This window comes from Phodopus roborovskii, unplaced genomic scaffold (assembly GCF_943737965.1).
Source record: "Phodopus roborovskii unplaced genomic scaffold, PHOROB, whole genome shotgun sequence".
Lineage (NCBI taxonomy): Eukaryota > Metazoa > Chordata > Mammalia > Rodentia > Cricetidae > Phodopus > Phodopus roborovskii.
Genome location: NW_026125391.1, coordinates 14,584,325 through 14,604,667, shown reverse-complemented (window position 1 = coordinate 14,604,667; position 20,343 = coordinate 14,584,325). Strand labels below are relative to the sequence as shown.

Sequence of the window (20,343 nt, the reverse complement as noted above, 5' to 3'; positions counted from 1 at the left end):
ACTCAGGCCTTGGCATAACCTAGTCTCCAGACCTAACTAGCAAACCAGAAGTTTTGAATGACTAAGAATTGCTTAGATAATGGTTCCTTCAAACAATTGCAGATAAAAGGTTTTGGTATGTGGAAATTGATTTGCTAATGGTGCCTTTTGTGTAACAATAAAGAGGCTTTTACTTTCCTGTTGTTGGTAAAACAAGCTGGAGTGACTCTTCACTGACTTTAATAATACCGACATCGGAGGAAAGTTTAGCTTCACGTGCTTAACGCTTCTCCATTCCCCAAGAATACCAGCAACGGAAAGCATCCTAAAACCACCCAGTAGTACAGAAACTCACATTTTAACAAAAAATAGACATCGATCCAGAAATGTCCTTAGTTGTTAGTGCATCTACAACCTTGTTCACAAAGCCGCAAAGAGTTGGAATCTTTGAAAAGAGCACTATGATTTTGACAGTGTTAGTCACAACACAGGATACAATGCTACACATACTGTATTCGGAAATGAGTACTGTGAAAACATTTTTAAAAGAGGCCAACAAAACAATGTTTTATTGAACTAGAATCTCTGGCACTGAAAGCGTGAACAACCCAAGGTAACGATGTCGTCACCAAGGGACGACCATAGAGCCCAAATCCCTTGACTCCCCGACTGATGTTTTCCACTAATTATGCTCCTTTCTCTTCATCTGAGAGCTTCAAGTGCAAAGGGCTGGAGAAGGAGGAAGACTTCTTATGAGCCAATTCTGCGAGGTGGGGATGCTCTGAACTCTGAAGGTCCTCAGCAACCGCCTCTGACACTTTCTTTTGTTTTGGCTGAGCAAGATGAAAACTGCAACCACAGACCCCAGGGACCAAGAACTGGAACTAGGTACCGCCTGTTATGGTAACTCTCTCTTCCGAGGTCGGGGCCTGCCCTTTCTCACTTCTCCCTTCCAGCCAAGCCTTAACGCGCCCCCCCACCCCCACCCCTCGGTCCTCATCTTCCTTCCTTCACCCCATCTGCACACCGAAGTTCGACGTCCCCGTCGGACGGGGGACCTCCTGGCGCTCCCTCCAGTTTTAGCGGGGGGTTCGCGGCGCCTGGCGTTGTTCTAGAAAGCGAGTGGTTAGTCGCATTGCACACGCCTTTCAGCTGAGACACCTCAGTAGGAGCCAGGGAAGACGCGAGTGCCGAGTGGGCATTGGGGCTCGACAGGACAAAGCATGATTAGACAATGAGGACCAGGTCTCAGCTTCCCCCGGGCACCTACGCAGCGCGCGTGTTTACACTTTCTTACACCCGGCGGCGGATCTAGGGGGGCATTCCAAACCGTTACTCCGCCTGCTGGGGTGGGACCACACCAACGGCCGAGCCTGCGCTCTGGGCCGGCCGGCATCAGCGGACTACAAATCCCAGGTGGCCTCGCGCCTCAGGGGCGGGCAGCGGCTTACCTACCCGCCGCGCTTCCCTCGACTTCCTATTGCTGTCCATCTGCAATAGGTGTCCTTCATACCGCTAAAGGCTGCCTTCCCCCAGGGAGCACTAGCAGTCTCGACACTGGGGCCCTCGCGTCCCCACTCTCTCTGCCTCAGTTCTGGCTATGCCTGACTCCCTCTTCGGAGTCGGGTGGCGGCGGCAAGGGAAGGAAGCCTAGGCAAGCGACCCGGGAGCACTTCCGTCTCTGGGCTCCGGAAGGTAGAGCGCACGCGCTTGTTGCGACTCCGGAGCGACTCACTTCCGCTCCCACTGTGCCCTGCGAGCCGAATCATGGATCACACTGGTAAGGAGGCGGAGGCAGTGGGGGTCCTGGTTTCGTGCCCCCTTGGCTCGTGTGGGACTGGTCGCTCAGCGGGCATAAGGGGCTACTCTCGCCCCACTGCGCCGGGACATGGCGGAGAGGAAGCAAGCTTACAGATCCGGTCCCGGGCTGGGCCTGCTGCTCCCCGGCCTACCCGGCGGAGCAGTGCCTCCCTCCATCCTCGAGACCGGCAGCACTGCTGCGGTGCTGCTGAGCTCGCTCTCCGGACACTGGCTGCGCAGCGCAGGCTTGTCGGGAACGGGAGCGTGCCGGCTTTGTTGTTGTTGTTGTTTGTTTGTTCTCCCCTTCTTCTCATTCCGGTTGCCCTGCGCTTATATATAATAGGCTGGTGGTTTCCACTTTCGGAATTGTAGAAGCGTCTGGACGCTGGGCGAGAGTGGATTGGAGACTTCCTGCTGCCTCCCGGCTTCGGGTAGCTGCTGCAGCGGTCACCCCCTGTGGTTAATTAATTGTCTCTGGGTTTTCACGGACTAGAGGTTAGAGAAGAGAGTCGGATGTAGGTTTCGAAGTGATAAGCCGAGCATCTTTTCTAAACCCAAAGCTGCCCCTATCTTCGGCCGTGGTCCTTTTGCATCTTTGGGGGACATATACAAAAAACAAATTAAGACCAAGATATTACCATCGAATATTCCAAGTAATAGTGGCTTCAAACTTTGTTTCTGCTGGCCTCGTCTTTTTGTTCTTAGTTATTGAATGAGTGCATGTGGCTTTGAGTGTTTCAGACATACAGACAAGCAGGAGGAACGGCTTCTCTCTCTCTCTCTCTCTTTCTTTTTTAAAGAATTGAAGGAAATGCCCTCAAGTCTTCAAATAACTGCGTAATTACATAATTGCATGCAGATACTTGTAGGCTTGGAGATAGAATCATGGGCTGGTAAACAATAGGACTGTGTCCTTGCCTTCGAGTTTACATTCCATCAAAAGAGGCAGGATGGTTGGTTTCTTTTTTAAAAACCGCTTACAGATTGTGGTGAGTACTTTAAGAAAAAAGGTGCTTATGGAAATTTCAGAGACTGCCAGGGAAAAGTGCTTTTGGAATGATGAGATGCCGAGAAGGCCAGATGTCTGTGGTCTAGTTAGCAAGAGGAAGAGCCCAAGTTGAGAAGAGAAAGAAAACCGGTTACCTTGTTCAGGACTTTGAGAATCATGGTAAACGGTTTAATTTTAAGTGGCTATAAAGCAATTAAATAAAACTAGGAGTATAATATTTTAAAAATAATCTCAGCTCTTCTTTAGAGATTAGTGTAGGAAGGAAGAACAGGAATAACCAGAGGGAGGTTCAGTGTAGGGAAAGTGTATCTCAGTGAAAGCCCCCGGCTACACTGTGGGGGATAAAGTTGGGGTGGGCACAGACAGTGGGCAATTACAATAAATACTTTGGTGGAAAATCCAACAGCTGCTAGTGGATTGGTTTGTGGAAGTATGTGAGAGAAATGAGAAAAAACTGAGTTTCTCATGAAAATATCCCATTCCTAAGTTATTAGTTAAAGGTTGCCTGGAGAGATAAAAATCATTCTAACATGAAATTATCACTAATTAGCTAGATTAAAAAGAAAAAGTTTTCAGACAGCTAGCTTTTCTGCTTAACATTGACTTTTCTAGGTTTTAAATTACTTATGAGGCAGTCGCCTTAATTCTTCAGTGTTAATTGCTGCACATTTTGAGAGGGGGAAAAAAAATCAAACTAAGCTAAAGACAAAACTTTCACAAGGCTAGATACAAATTTGAAAACTATTTGAATCACAGAGCCTTTGGCAAATCAAGAAAGTGCCAGTTAGCTAGTTAGTCGACGTTTTCTGACTGGATAGGCTTCTCAGAATAATGATTTTAATGTCAAAGGATCTAGAGTCTTGTAAATCCCTCCCTTTTTTGGGGGGGGGGTTGGTGTTTTTGAGACAGGGTTTCTCTGTGTAGCCCTGGCTGTCCTGGAACTCTGTAGAGACTGCTGTTTCTTAAAGCTACTGTTTGCCTCAGACTTAAAGTGACAACCTTTGGGGCTGGAGAGATGGCTCAGCAGTTAAGAGCACTGGCTGCTCTTCCAGAAGACCCAGGTTCAGTTCCCAGCACCCAGTTGGCATACTCTAGTTTCAAAGATTCTGACACCTTCACCCAGACATACATGCAGGCAAAACATGAATGCACATGAAATAAAAATAAAATTTTGAACAAAAGAAACATCGGGCTCTTGCTAGACTGTTCAAATAGTGGAGAGCTCCGTTGTGTGAGGTGGTTGAAAAGTTCACATACAGTGTGCTATTTTCATTCACAAAGGTAATACCACTAAGAATCTTTTGATATCTGAAGGGCAACAACTTGGTTTATATGCAAGGGAAAAGGATCATGTGTCATATGTCTATAGCTGGTAGGTACTTCTGTATGGATAAGCAAATGCAGTGAAGAGTGCTGAAATTAGTTAACAGACATTCATTCAATTATAGTGCAGTCTTGAAGGTTGATTAAATTGGGTTTCTTTTATTCAAGATTGTAGCTATTCATATAATCCTCTTCATGAAAAATTTTAAGAGGGGGTTGCTGTTAAAATAGTGGAAAGTAGATAGATGCTTAATCATTGAGACCCATTTTGAATTACATTTGGCTTTAACGAATTTAATGTGGACATTTGGGCTATAAGTCTTGATTGTAATTCTTGCAGGATCTTTATTCAGTAATCTGTGTTTGAAATATTACAATTTTAAAGTTACATTTCTATTTCCTGTTTTTAAGCACTTCTTTTTTGTCTTAAAGTAAAATTGAATATTTTGTGTTACGTATCTTTATGTACTTGGAAACATAAAGTTCAATATGAGTCACTCCTGTGAAATAATGTACCTATTATTTGTAGATACGATTTTTAAAGACTAGAGAGTGTCAGTTGTTGAGACCTAAGTCTAAATTACAGTTTTCTATTGCAGTGTTGACCTTTTAACTAAGGATACCTGTTAGCCATGTCTCTAGAAATGTTAGGATACAAATAATCCACTGCATTCTATTAAATGGTATAATTTTTGTAGCTCCCTTGAATACTTTTTAGAAAACAATGTTGTGCTTAAAGGAATAATTACCTCTTTAAAACCAATACATGCATAGACCAGCAAGATGGCTTAGCAGCTAAAGAAAGACTTGCTACCTACCAAGGACTGGAATTCAACATCTGGGCCTCATGGTGTCTGGGAGAGAACCAACTCTCACAGTTGTCTTGTGACCTGCACATATCCACTGTGGCTCCACCGCCCACACATGTGCATGCACACACACCAGATAGCAGATTGAGGTTGGATTTCTAATTTTATTGATTGTCTTTATGTAAGTTTACTGTTTACCAAGTGGGTACTTTGCAGGATTAATAATTAGATACATATATAGAGGCAATTTTGTTTTTTCTCCTTTGTAGTTAAAAATTATTACAATATATGTCAGGTTTTTTCTTGCATTTTTATTTTATTTTTTAAATTATTTCATGTGCTTTGATATAAGGATGTCAGTTACAGGCAGTTACTAGCTGCCATATGGGTGCTGAGAATTGAATCCTGGTCCTCTGGAAGAGTGGCTAGTGCTCTTAATTGCTGAGCATTTTTAAAATGTGTATGTTTCTGGGAAACATAATGGGAATTTTTATTGTTCAAAGTTCTAGAAGGAGATGAAACTTCTGTAACTTTTATCAACCTCGAAAGAGTTCCATGTCTCATAAAAGGGTAACCAAAAGCAGTGCATTAAAGGTTTACCCCAAATGAAGAATATTAGCAGTTACACTTAGGTCAGTCTGATATTTAAAATCAGAACAAAGCTCTTTAATTTATTGTTTTGATGTTGATTTTATCTTTATATTTGTAGAATAATTTTCAAAAAGAAAAGTGAAAGAAATTACAATTTCTTCTATTCCATTCATTATAGACAATGAGTTACAAGGCACTAATAGTTCTGGATCCTTGGGTGGTCTTGATGTTCGCAGAAGAATTCCTATAAAACTCATCTCTAAACAAGCCAACAAAGTTAAACCTGCCCCTCGAACTCAAAGGACTATTAGTAGGATGCCTGCAAAGGCCCCACCAGGTGATGAAGGTAACTTGTTGAACTATGTATGGCCTTTAGCAGTTGTGTTTTATCTGAGTGCACCATTTAATCTACTTGATTTTATTTACTTAAACATGTTTTAAAAATTTGAACCTTACACTTTATTTTCTATTTTTTTTCTCCTTTTTCAAAGAATCTAATCAATATTGCAGATTATTACATTAAAAGTAAAATTTGTTTTCACAGTCCTTTCCAAAGCTAATGTCTGTTAAGACATTATGATGCTGTGATGATGGCCCACACCTTCAGTCCCAGCACTAGGGAGGCAGAGCCAGGTGGATCTCTGAGTTTGAGGTCATCCTGGTCTAGACAGTGAGTTCCAGGGCTATACAGAAACTTTGTCTAGAAAAAAAACTAAAGTATTAAGGTGGGTGGAGGGGGGATTTAGCCACTTATGGTGGCCCATGCCAGCATTCCCAATACTTAGGAAGCTAACGCAGGAAGATTGATTGGTCAATTGTAGTTTGATACCAGACCCTGTTGCAAACAAATGAATACTTTCAGGTGTTTAAACTTTTTTTTCTGGTTGTTTTGCTGTAACTGTTGTAGTATGAACATTAAAAACTTGAAGGATGTCAAGGTTAGTGGGTGAGAGCAATTGCCGCATAAACCTGGTGACATGTCAATCCCTAGAGCTAATGTAAAAGAGGAAGATGAGAACTGACATCCAGAAGTTGTTTTCTGACCCCCACTGGCACACTGTGTCACATGTCCAAACCCACCTACCCCTCCATATCATGAACACAATAAATCAAAAAGGAACTTTTTAAAGACCTGATTTGTACACTTTAGAATTTATCAATTCCTGCTCAGTTACTCTTCAGAAAGGGTTTGTTGGTTTACACTCACACACAACCATTATTCTTATTATTAAATTTTTTTTTGAGACAGGGTCTCCATCCTTGTCCTTGAGCAAATCTTGCTGCCTCAGCCTTCTGAGACAGGAGCCACTGTGTCCCATGACAGAAACTTAAGTGTATGGATGCCATTTCTTGTCTGATTTCCATCATCTATTTTTGATTGGTGCCTAGCTCTTAATTTTTGAGTTCTTTGTAAAAGTGGCAGTGATAAATGTCTTTTGAATTTTATGTAAAAACATTACTGTAAAGAATTCGAACATTCTAGGTAGTCTTAACTAGAGTTTGCTGTTTCACTTTCCTGTCTTCCCATTTATTAGAAGTCAGCAAACTGGCCTACAGGTTAAATTTGGTTCCTTTAAAAAAAAAAAGTAAAGTTAGCATTCAGTTGATTATTGCCCATAGCTGCTTTCCCACTATCACGGCAGAATAGAATACACTGATGTGACCTAGAAAGCCTAATATTTGTGCTGTGTGACCTTTTATAGCAACAGTTTATTCCACGTTTTGGAACATTTATGGATATGTATTTTCTTTCTTTTTTTTTTTTTTAAGTGAGGTCTTGCTTTTTTAATTTTTACCTCAGAACAATTCACCAGTTTCCCAAATACTGGGTAATCTGTCTTTTCCTTCCAGAAATCTTGCTATTAGCATACATTCAAATTCTAGAAGGACTTGTCTTAATCCTAAAAATCTGTTCTTATGATCTGTCTCTTTTGGGAACCAAATTACTTTCGTTGTAACTTATTCTACTGTAAGTTTTCTCTCCTTACCAAGGTAGTAGATTTGAAGTTGGATGTTATAAATCACAATAGTGAGTTGGGATGTGCTCAGTGATACAGTACATGCTCTGCATGCGTAAAGGTGGCTGCTGCACTATTGTAATCTGGGCTTCCCCACCCATGCTGACCTTTTGTAAATTATTTTTTAACTGCACATAATATACTTTTTATAATCACAGTGCAAAGAAGCCAAATTCCCCCTTCTATATGTCTTCTATAGGCAGAATTTTTCATTGGGACTGCTGGTTCCCAAATAACTACTACAGGACTTATTATTAATTATAAAAGCTCAGCCAATACCCCGGGCTGATTGCTAACTAGCTCTTACAACTTAAATTAACCCATTTCTATTTATGTGCTGTCCTGAGGCTGTGGCTTTTACTTACCTCTTTTGCATGTCCTGCTTCCAGCAACTCCTCTGACTCCACCCTTCTTCCCAACATTCTCTCTGCCCTGAAAAATCCTATCTAGCCATTGTATTAATAATGAGAGCAACACATATTTACCATGTGTATGAAGATTGTTCCACAGCATTTTCCTTAAGACATTAAACCCATATCCCAAAGCCATACAGCCTCTTTTATAGGGAACTACTATTGCTCTTATTAAAGAGCAAACTGAACTGAAAGATAATTTTTGAATTTAAAAAAATATTGTCTTGTTCTAAAGTTAATCAAAATGGAGTTTTGGGTGCAAGTGTGATAACTGTAAGTACATGCTTAATGATAAGAGAACAGCTTGTGCCACTCCAAAAAGTGATCATGTGTGCCATGTTTCCCTAGACCACTGACCTCAGTAATTTTCTGGGTTTGGCATGCTGAATTTCCTTAGCTTGAATTTTAATGACCCCAGTTTTTTTTTATGAAGTTTAAAAGGGTCATGTAAGAGCTTAGGGCACTCAGTTATCATTCACAAGAACACCATGGCTTTAAACTATATAGTTTTGTTGGGATTAATTAAAAGGTGTAATGTAGCCTGGTGATGGCTATGCATGCCTTTAATTCCAGCACTTGAAAAACAAACAAACAAAAAAAAAAAGTGTATTGCTGTATCAACTTTAAAAACTGGCTTGACTTTCTGTGTCTGGATCTGTGTGTGCACATTAGTAGCTGTGCACAAAACGTGTGCTTATGAGCTCTAAGGCGAAAAAAACCTTGACACCTTAGATTTATTTAATTACTTCTTTCTTTATTTATTTGATTTTATGAGACAGGGTTTCTCTGTGTAGCCATGTCTGGCCTGGAACTTGCTCTGTAGACCCAGGGTGGCCTTGAACTCAGAGATGGACCTGCCTCTGCCTTTGAAGTGCTGGGATTAAAGGTGTGTGCCACCACTGCCCAGTAGTATTTTTGTCTTTTTAGCTTTACTTAGGTACGGACTTCCCATCAGACTGTTCATTGGTTTTGTGTTGTTTTGCTTGAGATGAGAGGCTTGCCATCAACTTTTCAATTAGACTAGAGATATTTAGCCCATATTTGATCTTCATAGTGTCTCTTCATATATGCTCTAAATGACCGGATACTGGTAAGTATTTTGCTTCTTGCAGTTTGGGTTGTTGACTAGGGAGAGGCTTTAGCTAAAAGGATCAAGTGTATTCATCTGTTATTTCTGAAACCATTCTCACTTTGGGTTGGGGTGTCATTAAAAGTCTGAGAATTCATTTAATCCTTTGGCAATCAAATCAGTCTCTTGTAGCCTAAGACCACTTTTGTAAGTGCTTTGGAATAGATGATGATAGTATCTTTAAAATTTGGGCAGTAAACATGATGGTAATTGGTGGAGTTTTATAATAGAGATGTATGTGGAGTTGATAAAGAGCCCTGAGTAAGAGACTTTCATGGGTCTGTTCTTGGCTCTGACACTAAGTTTATGTGGTGGTTTCTATATACACTGCATATCATCCTCTGTAAAGTATTAGATAGAGATGGACTAGATGATCACCAGGGCCAGTTGGCATTTTAAACTAGTTTTGATTTTCATGTTCTTAGACCTTTGAAAGTTATCAGGAACGTTGTCAATAAGTAGGTCTATTTTGTCATGTAAATACACTTTACCAATGAATTTTGAAGTTGCAAAATGTAACAACTTTTTTTCTCTCAGAAGGATTTGATTATAATGAAGAACAACGGTATGACTGTAAAGGAGGTGAACTCTTTGGAAATCAGCGAAGATTTCCAGGACACCTCTTTTGGGATTTTAAGGTATAACTAAAAATAAAAAAAGAAGCGTTAAGTACTGATAAAAATTTTTAGTATGTCTATAACTTATCTCACATAAGCCCACTTGCTTATTTCTACATTTCCCAAAATAAAGTTTGAGGTAATTTATAAGTAAATCAATTAAAATCAGTAGGCTACTATTGTAGGAGAATAAGCAAATGGGGTTACGCTCAGCAGCTTTTATTTCTGTTTGTAGTAACAACTGCTATAAAATTTTGACCATTTCACTGTGTGAATTGATAAGTACAATTTTCAGAATTGCTTAAAGAGGAAATTTTAATTATCATTTCAACAGATAAACATCTTAGGTGAAAAGGATGATACTCCAGTTCATTTCTGTGACAAGTGTGGATTGCCTATTAAAGTCTATGGGAGAATGGTAAGTACAAAGAAAGTATAGTTTTGTATATGGACATATACATATGTATATAGGTGGGATTCTAAAATAGAACTTACTATTTCTTATAACTAATTTTAAAGCATAGTATGTACAAAGAAGCTAAGGAAAGTTTTTTTGTTTGTTTTTGTTTTTTCTTTTGTTTGTTTGTTTGTTTGTTTTTTTTTTGAGATAGGGTTTCTCTGTATTGCTTTGGAGCCTGTCCTGGAACTAGCTCTGTAGACCAGGCTGGCCTTGAACTCTCAGAGATCCGCCTGCCTCTGCCTCCCAAGTGCTGGGATTCAAGGCATGCACCACCAACGCCTGGCCTAAGGAAAGTTTTATAATGCTATGTATTTAATATAGTTATTCTTTACTGTTTTGGAATAGTTTCAGGAGAAACACAGTAAGATAAAACACATTTAGTATTTTTCATGAACTTTTAACTTGCAGGGATTCTATTCAACATTGATAAGTTCACATAACTATCTGAAAATAAAAGTAGGTGCCAGGCGATCTGGTAATCCTAGCACTCTGAAGGTTGAGGCAGAGGGATCCTGTCTCAGATACATCAGAGCTTAAGGCCAATCTCTGAGGTACTTGTAAAATACTGTCTCCAAAATATGTAGCAGATGTACATATTTATTTATTGGGAAAAGAGCCAAAGTTTTAAAAAACATTTTCAAAAACGTGTGCCTACCTTTAATCCCAGTACTCAGAGTCAGAGGCAAGCAGATCTCTTGAGTTTGAGGCCAGCCTGGTTTCCAGAGTGAGATACAGGACAGCCAGGGCTATACAGAGAAACCCTGCCTCAGGGGAAAACAATATCAATCAAACAAACATGTTAGCTGCTACTGGTGTATAGACATAAGTTCTCATTTAAATAATTCCTGTGTGATTTCTGTCAGTAGATCATTGTTCTGTTACTGAAATACTCTTAAGTTGTTCTAGGATGCCTAACTATGGTGTTTTTGTCTACAGATTCCATGCAAGCATGTCTTTTGCTATGACTGTGCTATTTTACATGAAAAAAAGGGAGATAAGATGTGCCCAGGGTAAGCTATGGTCATCTTTATATTATCTAATAGTAGTGGCTTGTAAGCAAGCTGGGTTTAAATGTCCTGAGTGATGAAAATAGATAAGGATGCAATAGATGTGCTGCTGGCTATGTCGGTCTTAGCCTTCTCTGCAAATAGAGCTAAGCATTGTTAGCCATTCCGAGTAGCTAAAACGGTGAGCTCTCTTTGGCACATAGGAACCGTGTTGGAAACCAGAACCATTGTTTTGTTTGTTTGAGTGGGATACAGAAGCAAGTATAGTATGGTTGGTGATTAAGAACAGTGTTTTTCTAAAATCAGAATTAACATTTTTTTTTTTTAATTGCTAATTGTGTGTGAATGATGTGTGGAAGTATGAGCATATGTGGCAGTCAAAAGGCCACTTTGTGGAGTCAGTTCTCTTCTTCCAATTTTACATGTGTTCTGGGGATAGAATTTGGATTATCAGGGTTGGCCCCTGCTGGCCCCAGGGTTGGAATTCTTGGGTTCAAGTTTTGCTATTTCTTAGCTATTTAATATAAGCTGGGTTTTACATCTGTATGCTCCCTGGGTGGGTTATTTTTAAGATTAAATGAGGATAACTACATAGATAGATGGAACAGTAGACTCTGGCATATAATAAACACTATGCCTATGTAAGTTCTTTCTATATACAAAACATATGTCTTTAAGTGATATAACATTATGATAAGACTCAGAGTTATGCGTCACAGTGTCTGTTTTAGGATGGCTCTAGAATAAAATGGAATTTATATTAATTTAGAACCCCTGATAAGGAAGCCTTGAGAAAAACGAAGTGAAACTTCTTGGATTAGCTTGAAGCTTCTCAGCTTCTCTTTAAACTCATACTTTAAAGTACCCCGAGCATTGTATTGGTTCCTAATGAAGATATGAGCAACTATATATAAGCAAAGATTTTCCCCTTATGGTGTTGAAAATGGACATTGCTAGGAAATAAAGGGATGGTTTGTTATAACCCAGTAATAACTGATTTTCTTGGCATATTTTGCTGGGGTTTTTAAGTTACAGATTATAAAATATATACTGTGTTAAAAGAATAGCTCTGTAGACTTATAAGGCAGAAGAATATGAAATTGGAAATATGTATGTATTATAGCCTGTGGTGGGTGTTTTCTCTAATGCCTATTTCTCAGCCCAGTGTACATTCACTTTAAAATTACATAGCAAATGTGCTTGTTCCATTAAGATAAAGGACTGAAATGTGATGAAACATTACTTGTAGTGAACATTAAAGGTTTTTCTGTTTTTTCCACATATGTCCTAATATTAATGTTTAAAAGCAAAATAATTTTCAGGAAACTGTCTTCCGTTATGTACCTCACTTATGTAGTCTTAAGCTATCTAGAGAGAAGCCTGTTTAGACCCAGTTCAGGAAGTGAAGTTAGCAACCAGAATTAGTATAGGTAGTATATATTACTGCTTTTAAGCATATTCCAAAAGACAAGACCTTAACCTATTTAACATGGAGATGTTTCTGTAATAGTGAATTAGATGTGGAAAAGCAAGAAATGTGCAAAATGGTCACAAAGGAGAAGCACACTAGCATCAGAAGCAGTAGCTCTACAGTGAGGGTGGGCAGAGATAGCTGAACTTGGCAGATCCCTTACTATTCATGGATACAGATCATAGTATAGGTAGAGAAAATTGCTGAGTTCTAAGTTTTGGGATCTAGAAGGTCTCTTAAGACATTCTCTTTGGTGGTATAATTCACAGTTCTGAGGTAAAAATATCTCAGGTTGGTAGAAATGCTAATGATTAGTGTATGAGACAAATAGAGAAGATTAAAGATTCACTAACAATAAATACTCTTTTTCCAGCTTTTGCAAATATGTACCATTTTTAAAGTAAGTCAAAAGGTTAAAATAAATTTGCTCTTTTGTATTCTGCTTTTTGTTAATCGACTTTTCCCTTCCTGTTCAGCTGTAGTGATCCTGTGCAGCGGATTGAACAGTGTACACGAGGCTCTCTCTTCATGTGTAGCATTGTTCAAGGTTGCAAGAGAACATACCTGTCTCAGAGAGACTTACAGGCTCACATCAACCATCGCCATATGAGAGCTGGAAAGCCTGTTACCCGTGCTTCACTTGAGAATGTCCATCCTCCTATTGCCCCACCACCAGCCGACATCCCCGATCGGTTCATAATGCCACCAGACAAGCATCATATGAGCCATATTCCTCCGAAGCAGCACATCATGATGCCACCACCTCCTTTGCAGCATGTGCCACACGAGCACTATAATCAGCCACACGAGGATATCCGTGCTCCTCCGGCAGAATTATCCATGGCCCCACCTCCACCTCGTCCTGTCAGTCAGGAAACCTTCCGTATTTCAACAAGAAAGCACAGCAATTTAATAACTGTCCCTATTCAGGACGACTCAAGTTCAGGTGCTAGAGAACCACCACCTCCTGCCCCAGCACCTGCTCACCACCACCCCGAGTACCAGGGCCAGCCAGTGGTGACTCACCCTCATCATATTATGCCTCCACAGCAGCACTATGCACCACCCCCTCCTCCTCCACCACCAATAAGCCATCCAATGCCACACCCTCCCCAGGCTGCAGGTACTCCTCACTTGGTATATAGCCAAGCTCCTCCTCCACCAATGACCTCTGCTCCACCACCAATAACTCCTCCCCCTGGACATATTATTGCCCAGATGCCACCTTATATGAATCATCCTCCTCCAGGACCCCCCCCACCTCAGCATGGTGGTCCACCTGTAACTGCACCCCCCCCTCACCATTACAATCCTAACTCTTTACCCCAGTTTACTGAAGATCAAGGAACTCTGAGCCCTCCATTTACACAACCAGGAGGAATGAGTCCTGGTATATGGCCTGCACCACGAGGGCCGCCACCACCTCCACGAATGCAGGGCCCACCTTCTCAAACCCCACTACCTGGACCACATCATCCAGATCAAACAAGATACAGACCATATTACCAGTGATAATGCTGTTTTGAACTGAAGATATAACAAGGAAAAAGATTAAATTAGTCAATCTTTTAATTGAGCTTTGACTGCTGGGGGAAGGAAAAAAAATACCTCTCATGAGGTGGCTATAAAACACAGAGTCTTGTCCCTTAAAATGGTTTTAAATCTTGACCTTAGGATTGCTTTCAAATACTATACAGTAGTGCAGATACATGGCTCGGTTGAGCACAACTGTATTTTAGCAACTGTTACTTTGCTGTGGTAAATTGACCCAGAAATGACCATTTGTAAAAAATTTGAAATTTTTTTTCACTGTTCCATTTTTAAAAATACTGCTTTTATTAAACCCAATGTTTAGTTTTTCTTGTGATGCAGTTTGTTAACCTATATAAGGATTAAATTTCAAGATGATTGTAAAAATGCTGTTTTTATGTAAAGCTAAGTACAGCCACATAATTTTTTTAAACCATATGTTTTACCACTAATTTTCCAAAGTTAAAGTCCTAAAAGTAAACATCTACTAAAATTGTTAGCAGGCAAACTGTTATATGATGGGGAATTACTTCACATTTTAGGCACTGAAACTTCAAGGGGTATTAATTATGTAGTGCACTTCACTTGGATTCCTTTTCGTCTTTAGACTGCCTCAGGAACGCCAAAATGCATCCAAATTCCTGTAATGGTATAGTTGTTTAACATGTCCCAAGACATTCTAGTCATTAGGAAAATGACTGGCTTTCCAGGCTCTAAGCTGCTAATGAGATACTGTTCTCATTGGTGGTTTTTCCTGAGTGGTTAGAATTACATAATTCACACTTAATCTTAAATTATATCACTTTATAGGATTGTTGGAATGGTGTTATTTGGATGAAATGTGTTCTGTGTTCACTCTGTTAACTTACATATTTAAGGCTGACTAGGCTTTATTTAAATCCACATTTTCTTTATTTAAATCCGCATTTCTTCATAGTAGTTTGGTTCTGTGCTTTAGTATGTTCTTGTTTATGGGTTTATAAACTGCAACTTGAGTGCTGTAGAAGAATTTGACTAATGTATTAGCAAAGGGTGTTTTCTTGTAAAACCACAAACTAGCATTTACTCAGGTTTCATTGCTGTGGTGAGCTTTTCCTCTAAGTTGAAAATTTTATAACTATCCTTTCTTGCTTTTTTTCTTTGTGAAGCATTTTAACATTGTATGGGAATCAATAGTGAAGACAACCAGATGATTTTGAATTGGACAGAAGAAAAGTAATAATTAGGTGTGAATTTCAGTGCCAGTGTAAGGTGCCTTGGGAGCCAGTGTTTGCATTATAGGGGCTTGTTACAGTCCATTGAAGATGACCACTCTGTCTAGACAGCTTTCCTATGTATAAGTCAACATCTTAGGATATTATCTTATATATCCTCTGACTTGACTAAACCCTGGTGAAACTTTTCTTCCCCCTTAAAATGGTGCATAATATAAACATGGTGTGTAGTATGCAGATAGCATTTATTAGATAGTTTGTAGTATATAAATTTAGAACATTGGTTTTTGACAAAGGATATACTGATTGGTAATTCACAATTTTATTCTGTCAGGTACAGGAGCATTCTCATGTTGGATGATCAGATGCAAAAGCATTTCTGAACTTTGCACTGAAGTAGGAAATAATATAAATGCCATTTCAGCCTTGGCTGGCCAAAAATAACTAATGCAGTTTTTCTTGAGCAAGTGATATACCCCCCCCACCACCCCCCCCACCCCATATAGCAGTTTGAGAATCTGGTTTGCTCATGCACTATTTCTAGTGAGAAATTTTTGTTATTAGAAGCATGGGAGTGAAATAGTGTGACATGGTGGAGTGTTTCTATCGTATCACTGTAGGGGCTCTATTGGTGCAAACTTGATTCCTTTTCGTACCTGTTTAGGAGCTATTTAAATTTTACTGTTAAAATCCAAATAACTTTCATGTAATTAGAAAATAGCCAGATTCATGTAAGAGCTTCCTGCCTGTTCACGAGAAGCTCTTGTGTTAAGATTTACTGGGGTGTTGGTTGTGGTAAGAAACCACTTCGCCTGTATTTTGGACCAAAAAAATTAGTATCATGAAAAAAAAAAAATCCCACATTAGGGCAATTCTTGTAGGATTTAAACAATTTCAGTTATGTTAATAACTGACCTGGGAGGCAGGTCAGATAAATGTCTGTAATAGACGAAATTTTTAAATGTTAGACTTGAATTCATCAGCTAATTGTTTGAATGAGGGTGGGTGGGTAGACAGATGCCAGGATTGCTGTTGTCTTTCTGTTCTTGGAAAAAGTTGTGAATCCCAGTGCATTTCAGGGAAGCCTTTGAATCTATGATGGACAAAGTCTAAATGTATGTATGTTTCATTAATTGCTTTTAAGACTACTGAGGTGACAGTTCAATTCTTTAAAACAATAAAATGGAAGCATAAACACTTTTGCTGAGATGAGTTTTTAACCTAATGACTACACGTTTGGGGAGACTGCAGAAATTTTCCTAGCTCCATGCTAAAATTAGATTCACTTTTTAAATGCTTAAAACCAAAAAGTTGGCTGGTGTACTTGTTTAGCATATTTGGTCAGAGTATGTGAGTACTTTTCAGTATTTGGGAAAAGATCCATTTCTAAGATTGTAAAGAGCTGTTCTCATTTTTCCTGTAAAAGCTACTTGTTGACAATTGTGTAAATACTAGCCAGACATAATGGAAATATAAATAGAAAAGATTGGAGTGTTTATAATTCTTAAGTAGTGGCTGTTTGTTGTGTGAGGCATACACAACTGCTTAAAGAGCGTCATACAGGTTTTAGAAAAGACCTTCATTTCTGTTTCAGATAATTTATCATCAACAGTATGTGATAATTGTAAGTACCTAAAACAAATGTTTTTCAGATTGGTCATCAAGTTACCAGATTGATATTAAACGAGGTTTAACAGTTATACTCAAATGTACTGTATTCTGATTGAAATGAATTTATTTTTATTCACTGGTTTATAATGTTAAAATCTGACCTAGGCACCACACAGAATTTGCTTGTTAGAATACTTGTACAAGCTAGTAGAGCAATGCTAGCTGTACTAAGCTTAGAGAGGAGTACTAGATAAGCCAGTACCCCTAATAAAAACTGACTTGGGTTTGAAAACCTTTCAATTTTCCCTCACCAAAGAGCACTTTATGGAAAATGCTAAAGTACAGAGTAATTTTCAAGTTCTACTGTCTAATCCCCTTAGTTTTCAGGCATCAGAATGACAGGATGAGGACTCACATGGTTAGAGTCTTCCTTTTGGAGAAGTCACCACTGTGGTCAACTCCCCTGATGGTTAGTTAACGTGGACCTGCTGCTAGTTTTAGTTACAATTCTGACAACTAAATAGGCTCTGTGACCTAGAAATACCCTAATCCCCGCTAAATGTGTTTCATAAACTATATTTACTAACTTTATACTGAGATCTGTAGGATATGTAGGTTCATTTACTAAAGCACTTGGGATGCACAGTCTTTAGAGACTGCCAATCACTAAGTGTAAATTATGTACCTTGTTAGATGTTTGTCAGAACCCTGTGGAGAAACCGGTTAGCATAATTTAGTAGTTTGTAGCTTTAGTGGGAATGGCATTGGAAAGATGGCATTTCAGCTATGGTGGAAGTCTTGTTGAGTGAGAGCACAGCTAAAACTACTTAAGGGCTTGCTTAATGTCCCTTATGAGATGAGGTCAAGGGCAGAATTGGCTCAGGTAGAACAGGTTTGACCCCCAAGACTGGACAAAAGTCATTAAAAATAAGGATCTTCTGGTGGCCAAAGCCTTTGTGACATCCCAAATAAAGGAGTGGGATGACTTGGCTCTTTGTAAAGAGGATTGATTATTCTAGCTATATGTTAGGGAAACACTAGTGAGGGAAAGATGGAAGCCGAAACCAGTCAGGGTGTTTTACTTATACCAGGGATGATGGTAGGATTGCAGTTATTAACTGGGCAACTTGAGGGTGTGTGTGTGTGTGTGCACGCGTGCTTGTGTGTGTGCATGTGTGCGTGCACGCGTGCTGTGTATATACACAGAAAAGCAGACACCTATAGTGTTAGATATGGGATGGTCCTTGCTCTTTAGCAGCCTGCATTCTAATTTAAAAGATTTTGTAAGTATTTGTTTTCAAGGTATAGTGGTCAGAAAGAATTTTCACCCTTAAAAATGAATTACCAGGGCTGGAGAGATCATTCAGTTAAAGATTACAGAGAACTTGGATTTGAATCTATAACTCCAGCCCCAAAGGATCTGATGCCTTTTTTCTGGCACAGAACACCCCTAAATAAGTAAATAAATAAATGAGTTACTAGATTATAAATACAAAATCATACTAAAATAACTTAAAATTACAAAAATAATACAATTCATAATAGCTTTGTAGGTTGTGTTTAATTGTACAATGCTAATAACTTCAGAAGGAACAGCATGTACCTATACTGTTCTGAGTTAAGTCCTACCTGTAATCAGTTTTTAGACATTTTAACTTCTTTTGGGAGTTAATGTTCCCTAGAACCTAAACTAAGAGCTGTACAGTGTAGACTACAACGAATAGTCTTGACAATTTCTGCAACTATATCACCGGGTCCTCTTTGAATCTTGTTTTAGTTTGCTTTCCTAAGATGTGACATTGAGCTGGGGTGAGGGGAAGGTAGTGCTTTCCTGTAGTCCCAGCGCTTGGGAGATTGAAGAGAATCAGGAGATAGAGGTCATCCTCAGCCACATCATTCTAGGCTAGCTTAGGATGCAAGAGTCGTCATCTCAAACTCGGAAGGAAACAAACAATATTATCTCAGCAGCAGGGTATGTGAGTCTCTAAACCCAACCCTAGCTCTAAGAATCTTTACTACGTAAGGACTATTTGGAGTGTGTTGTATAGGTTCTGGTTAGGCTTTCCTCATAGATTTTTTTCCTTTGAAGCTTGAAGAGTAGAGTCATCATTCAGAGAGGAAAAAAAAGATGAAAATTCGGATCCATGGAAATGCCAAGAAAAAAGAAAAAAAGGACGTCTCTGTTCACGCACTGTAGAGTCAGGCTACAGCTCAAATGTGTAAGGGATGAGCAGCTCTGTCAGGCAACAACGTTTATCAAAGCTAAATTATAAAGTGATTATGGCGGGTATTGGCTTCAGCTGATTTGTTAATTTTAGTAATGTATTTGTCTCTTGCTCTTTAGTTTCCTTTTCAGTGTTGCTCTGCTTTCTCAAAGTTTTATTTTTATCTCTACCAGCACAGTATCTTATCCTCTTTCTGATCAGGGGTTGGATTTCTTTATTAGTTTCAGTTTGGGCTATGAAGCAGACAAATTAAGGCATATGTCCACATATCTCCATTCCTCAAAACAAAAACACCATTGTCTTAGAAGAAAAAAGAAACAATTGAGAATTAATTCAGTGAGCCTGTTGTTAGGGTTAGCTGTGTTGTGATACGGGCACTAGGACTGGAGAGTTGTGTCTGCTCTCTATGATTTCCTTGGCAAGAATGTAGGGAGTGCCATTGCCTGAGATAATAGAACTACAATATGAGTTTGAATCTTTGGCCCAACTCCACTGAAATCAGCCCATTCCACACTAATAGACAAGCCTTTCTGGGCAGTCTCAAATAAGGATGAATGTGTATTTTGACAGTAAGTGTTTAGAGGCTAGTCTAAAACAATGGGATCAGCTTCCCCTTTCAGAGTAATTTGGGGTTTAATTGAGGACACTGAGTTGCAGGGTGCTGCTGCTGTTTTAATTTTCAAGTGTCACATGAGTATGTGCCCATTTGCCACAAGAACAAGGCCAGTGAGCAACTCAAGGGTGCTGGACCTCACTCTCCAGCAAAAAGCTCCTGCCCTGTGAGTTACAAAGTATTCCTTTTCCGACTGGCTTCTCTCCCAGTGAGACCAGGAAGCAGTGATTATCTGTTCAAATCTCTTTCCTCTTACCTTCTTGGGATGTCATTTTATAGACCCATTATCTTACATGGTTTTCATACCAGGAAGGGAAGTAAGGAGTTGCCTCTAAAGTCACTTACATACTACTTTCTTATATAGCATTAGGAGGAGTGTGTCCATATCTAGATAGGTTAGAAGCCTTAAAAATTGGAGTAGTAACAATAAAAACCTGGTCAAAAAGTCCTATTACAAAGTTCTGTTGAAAGATTCTCTTAGCAGTGCTGTCACAGCACTCAAGGAGGGGTCCACAGCAGTCATG

The 20,343-nt window shown here is 39.4% G+C and overlaps 1 protein-coding gene across 9 annotated transcripts; it reads left to right on the top strand.

Annotated features, from left to right (window-relative positions):
• The first annotated feature begins 538 nt into the window (after positions 1–538).
• Positions 539–16,565, top strand: Cbll1 (Cbl proto-oncogene like 1). Of its 9 annotated transcripts, none has more exons than XM_051175111.1 (6): positions 539–867; positions 5,690–5,848; positions 9,612–9,709; positions 10,023–10,106; positions 11,085–11,158; positions 13,103–16,565. In XM_051175111.1, the coding sequence occupies exons 1-6, from the start codon at positions 822–824 to the stop codon at positions 14,136–14,138; spliced, it is 1,497 nt and encodes a 498-aa protein (XP_051031068.1). In that variant the 5' UTR covers positions 539–821; the 3' UTR covers positions 14,139–16,565. The 9 variants fall into 9 exon arrangements, with proteins under 9 accessions (XP_051031068.1, XP_051031067.1, XP_051031066.1 ...); XM_051175110.1 differs by having other exon boundaries at positions 9,609–9,709; XM_051175109.1 differs by having other exon boundaries at positions 540–867; positions 5,690–5,857.
• Positions 16,566–20,343: the final 3,778 nt, after the last annotated feature.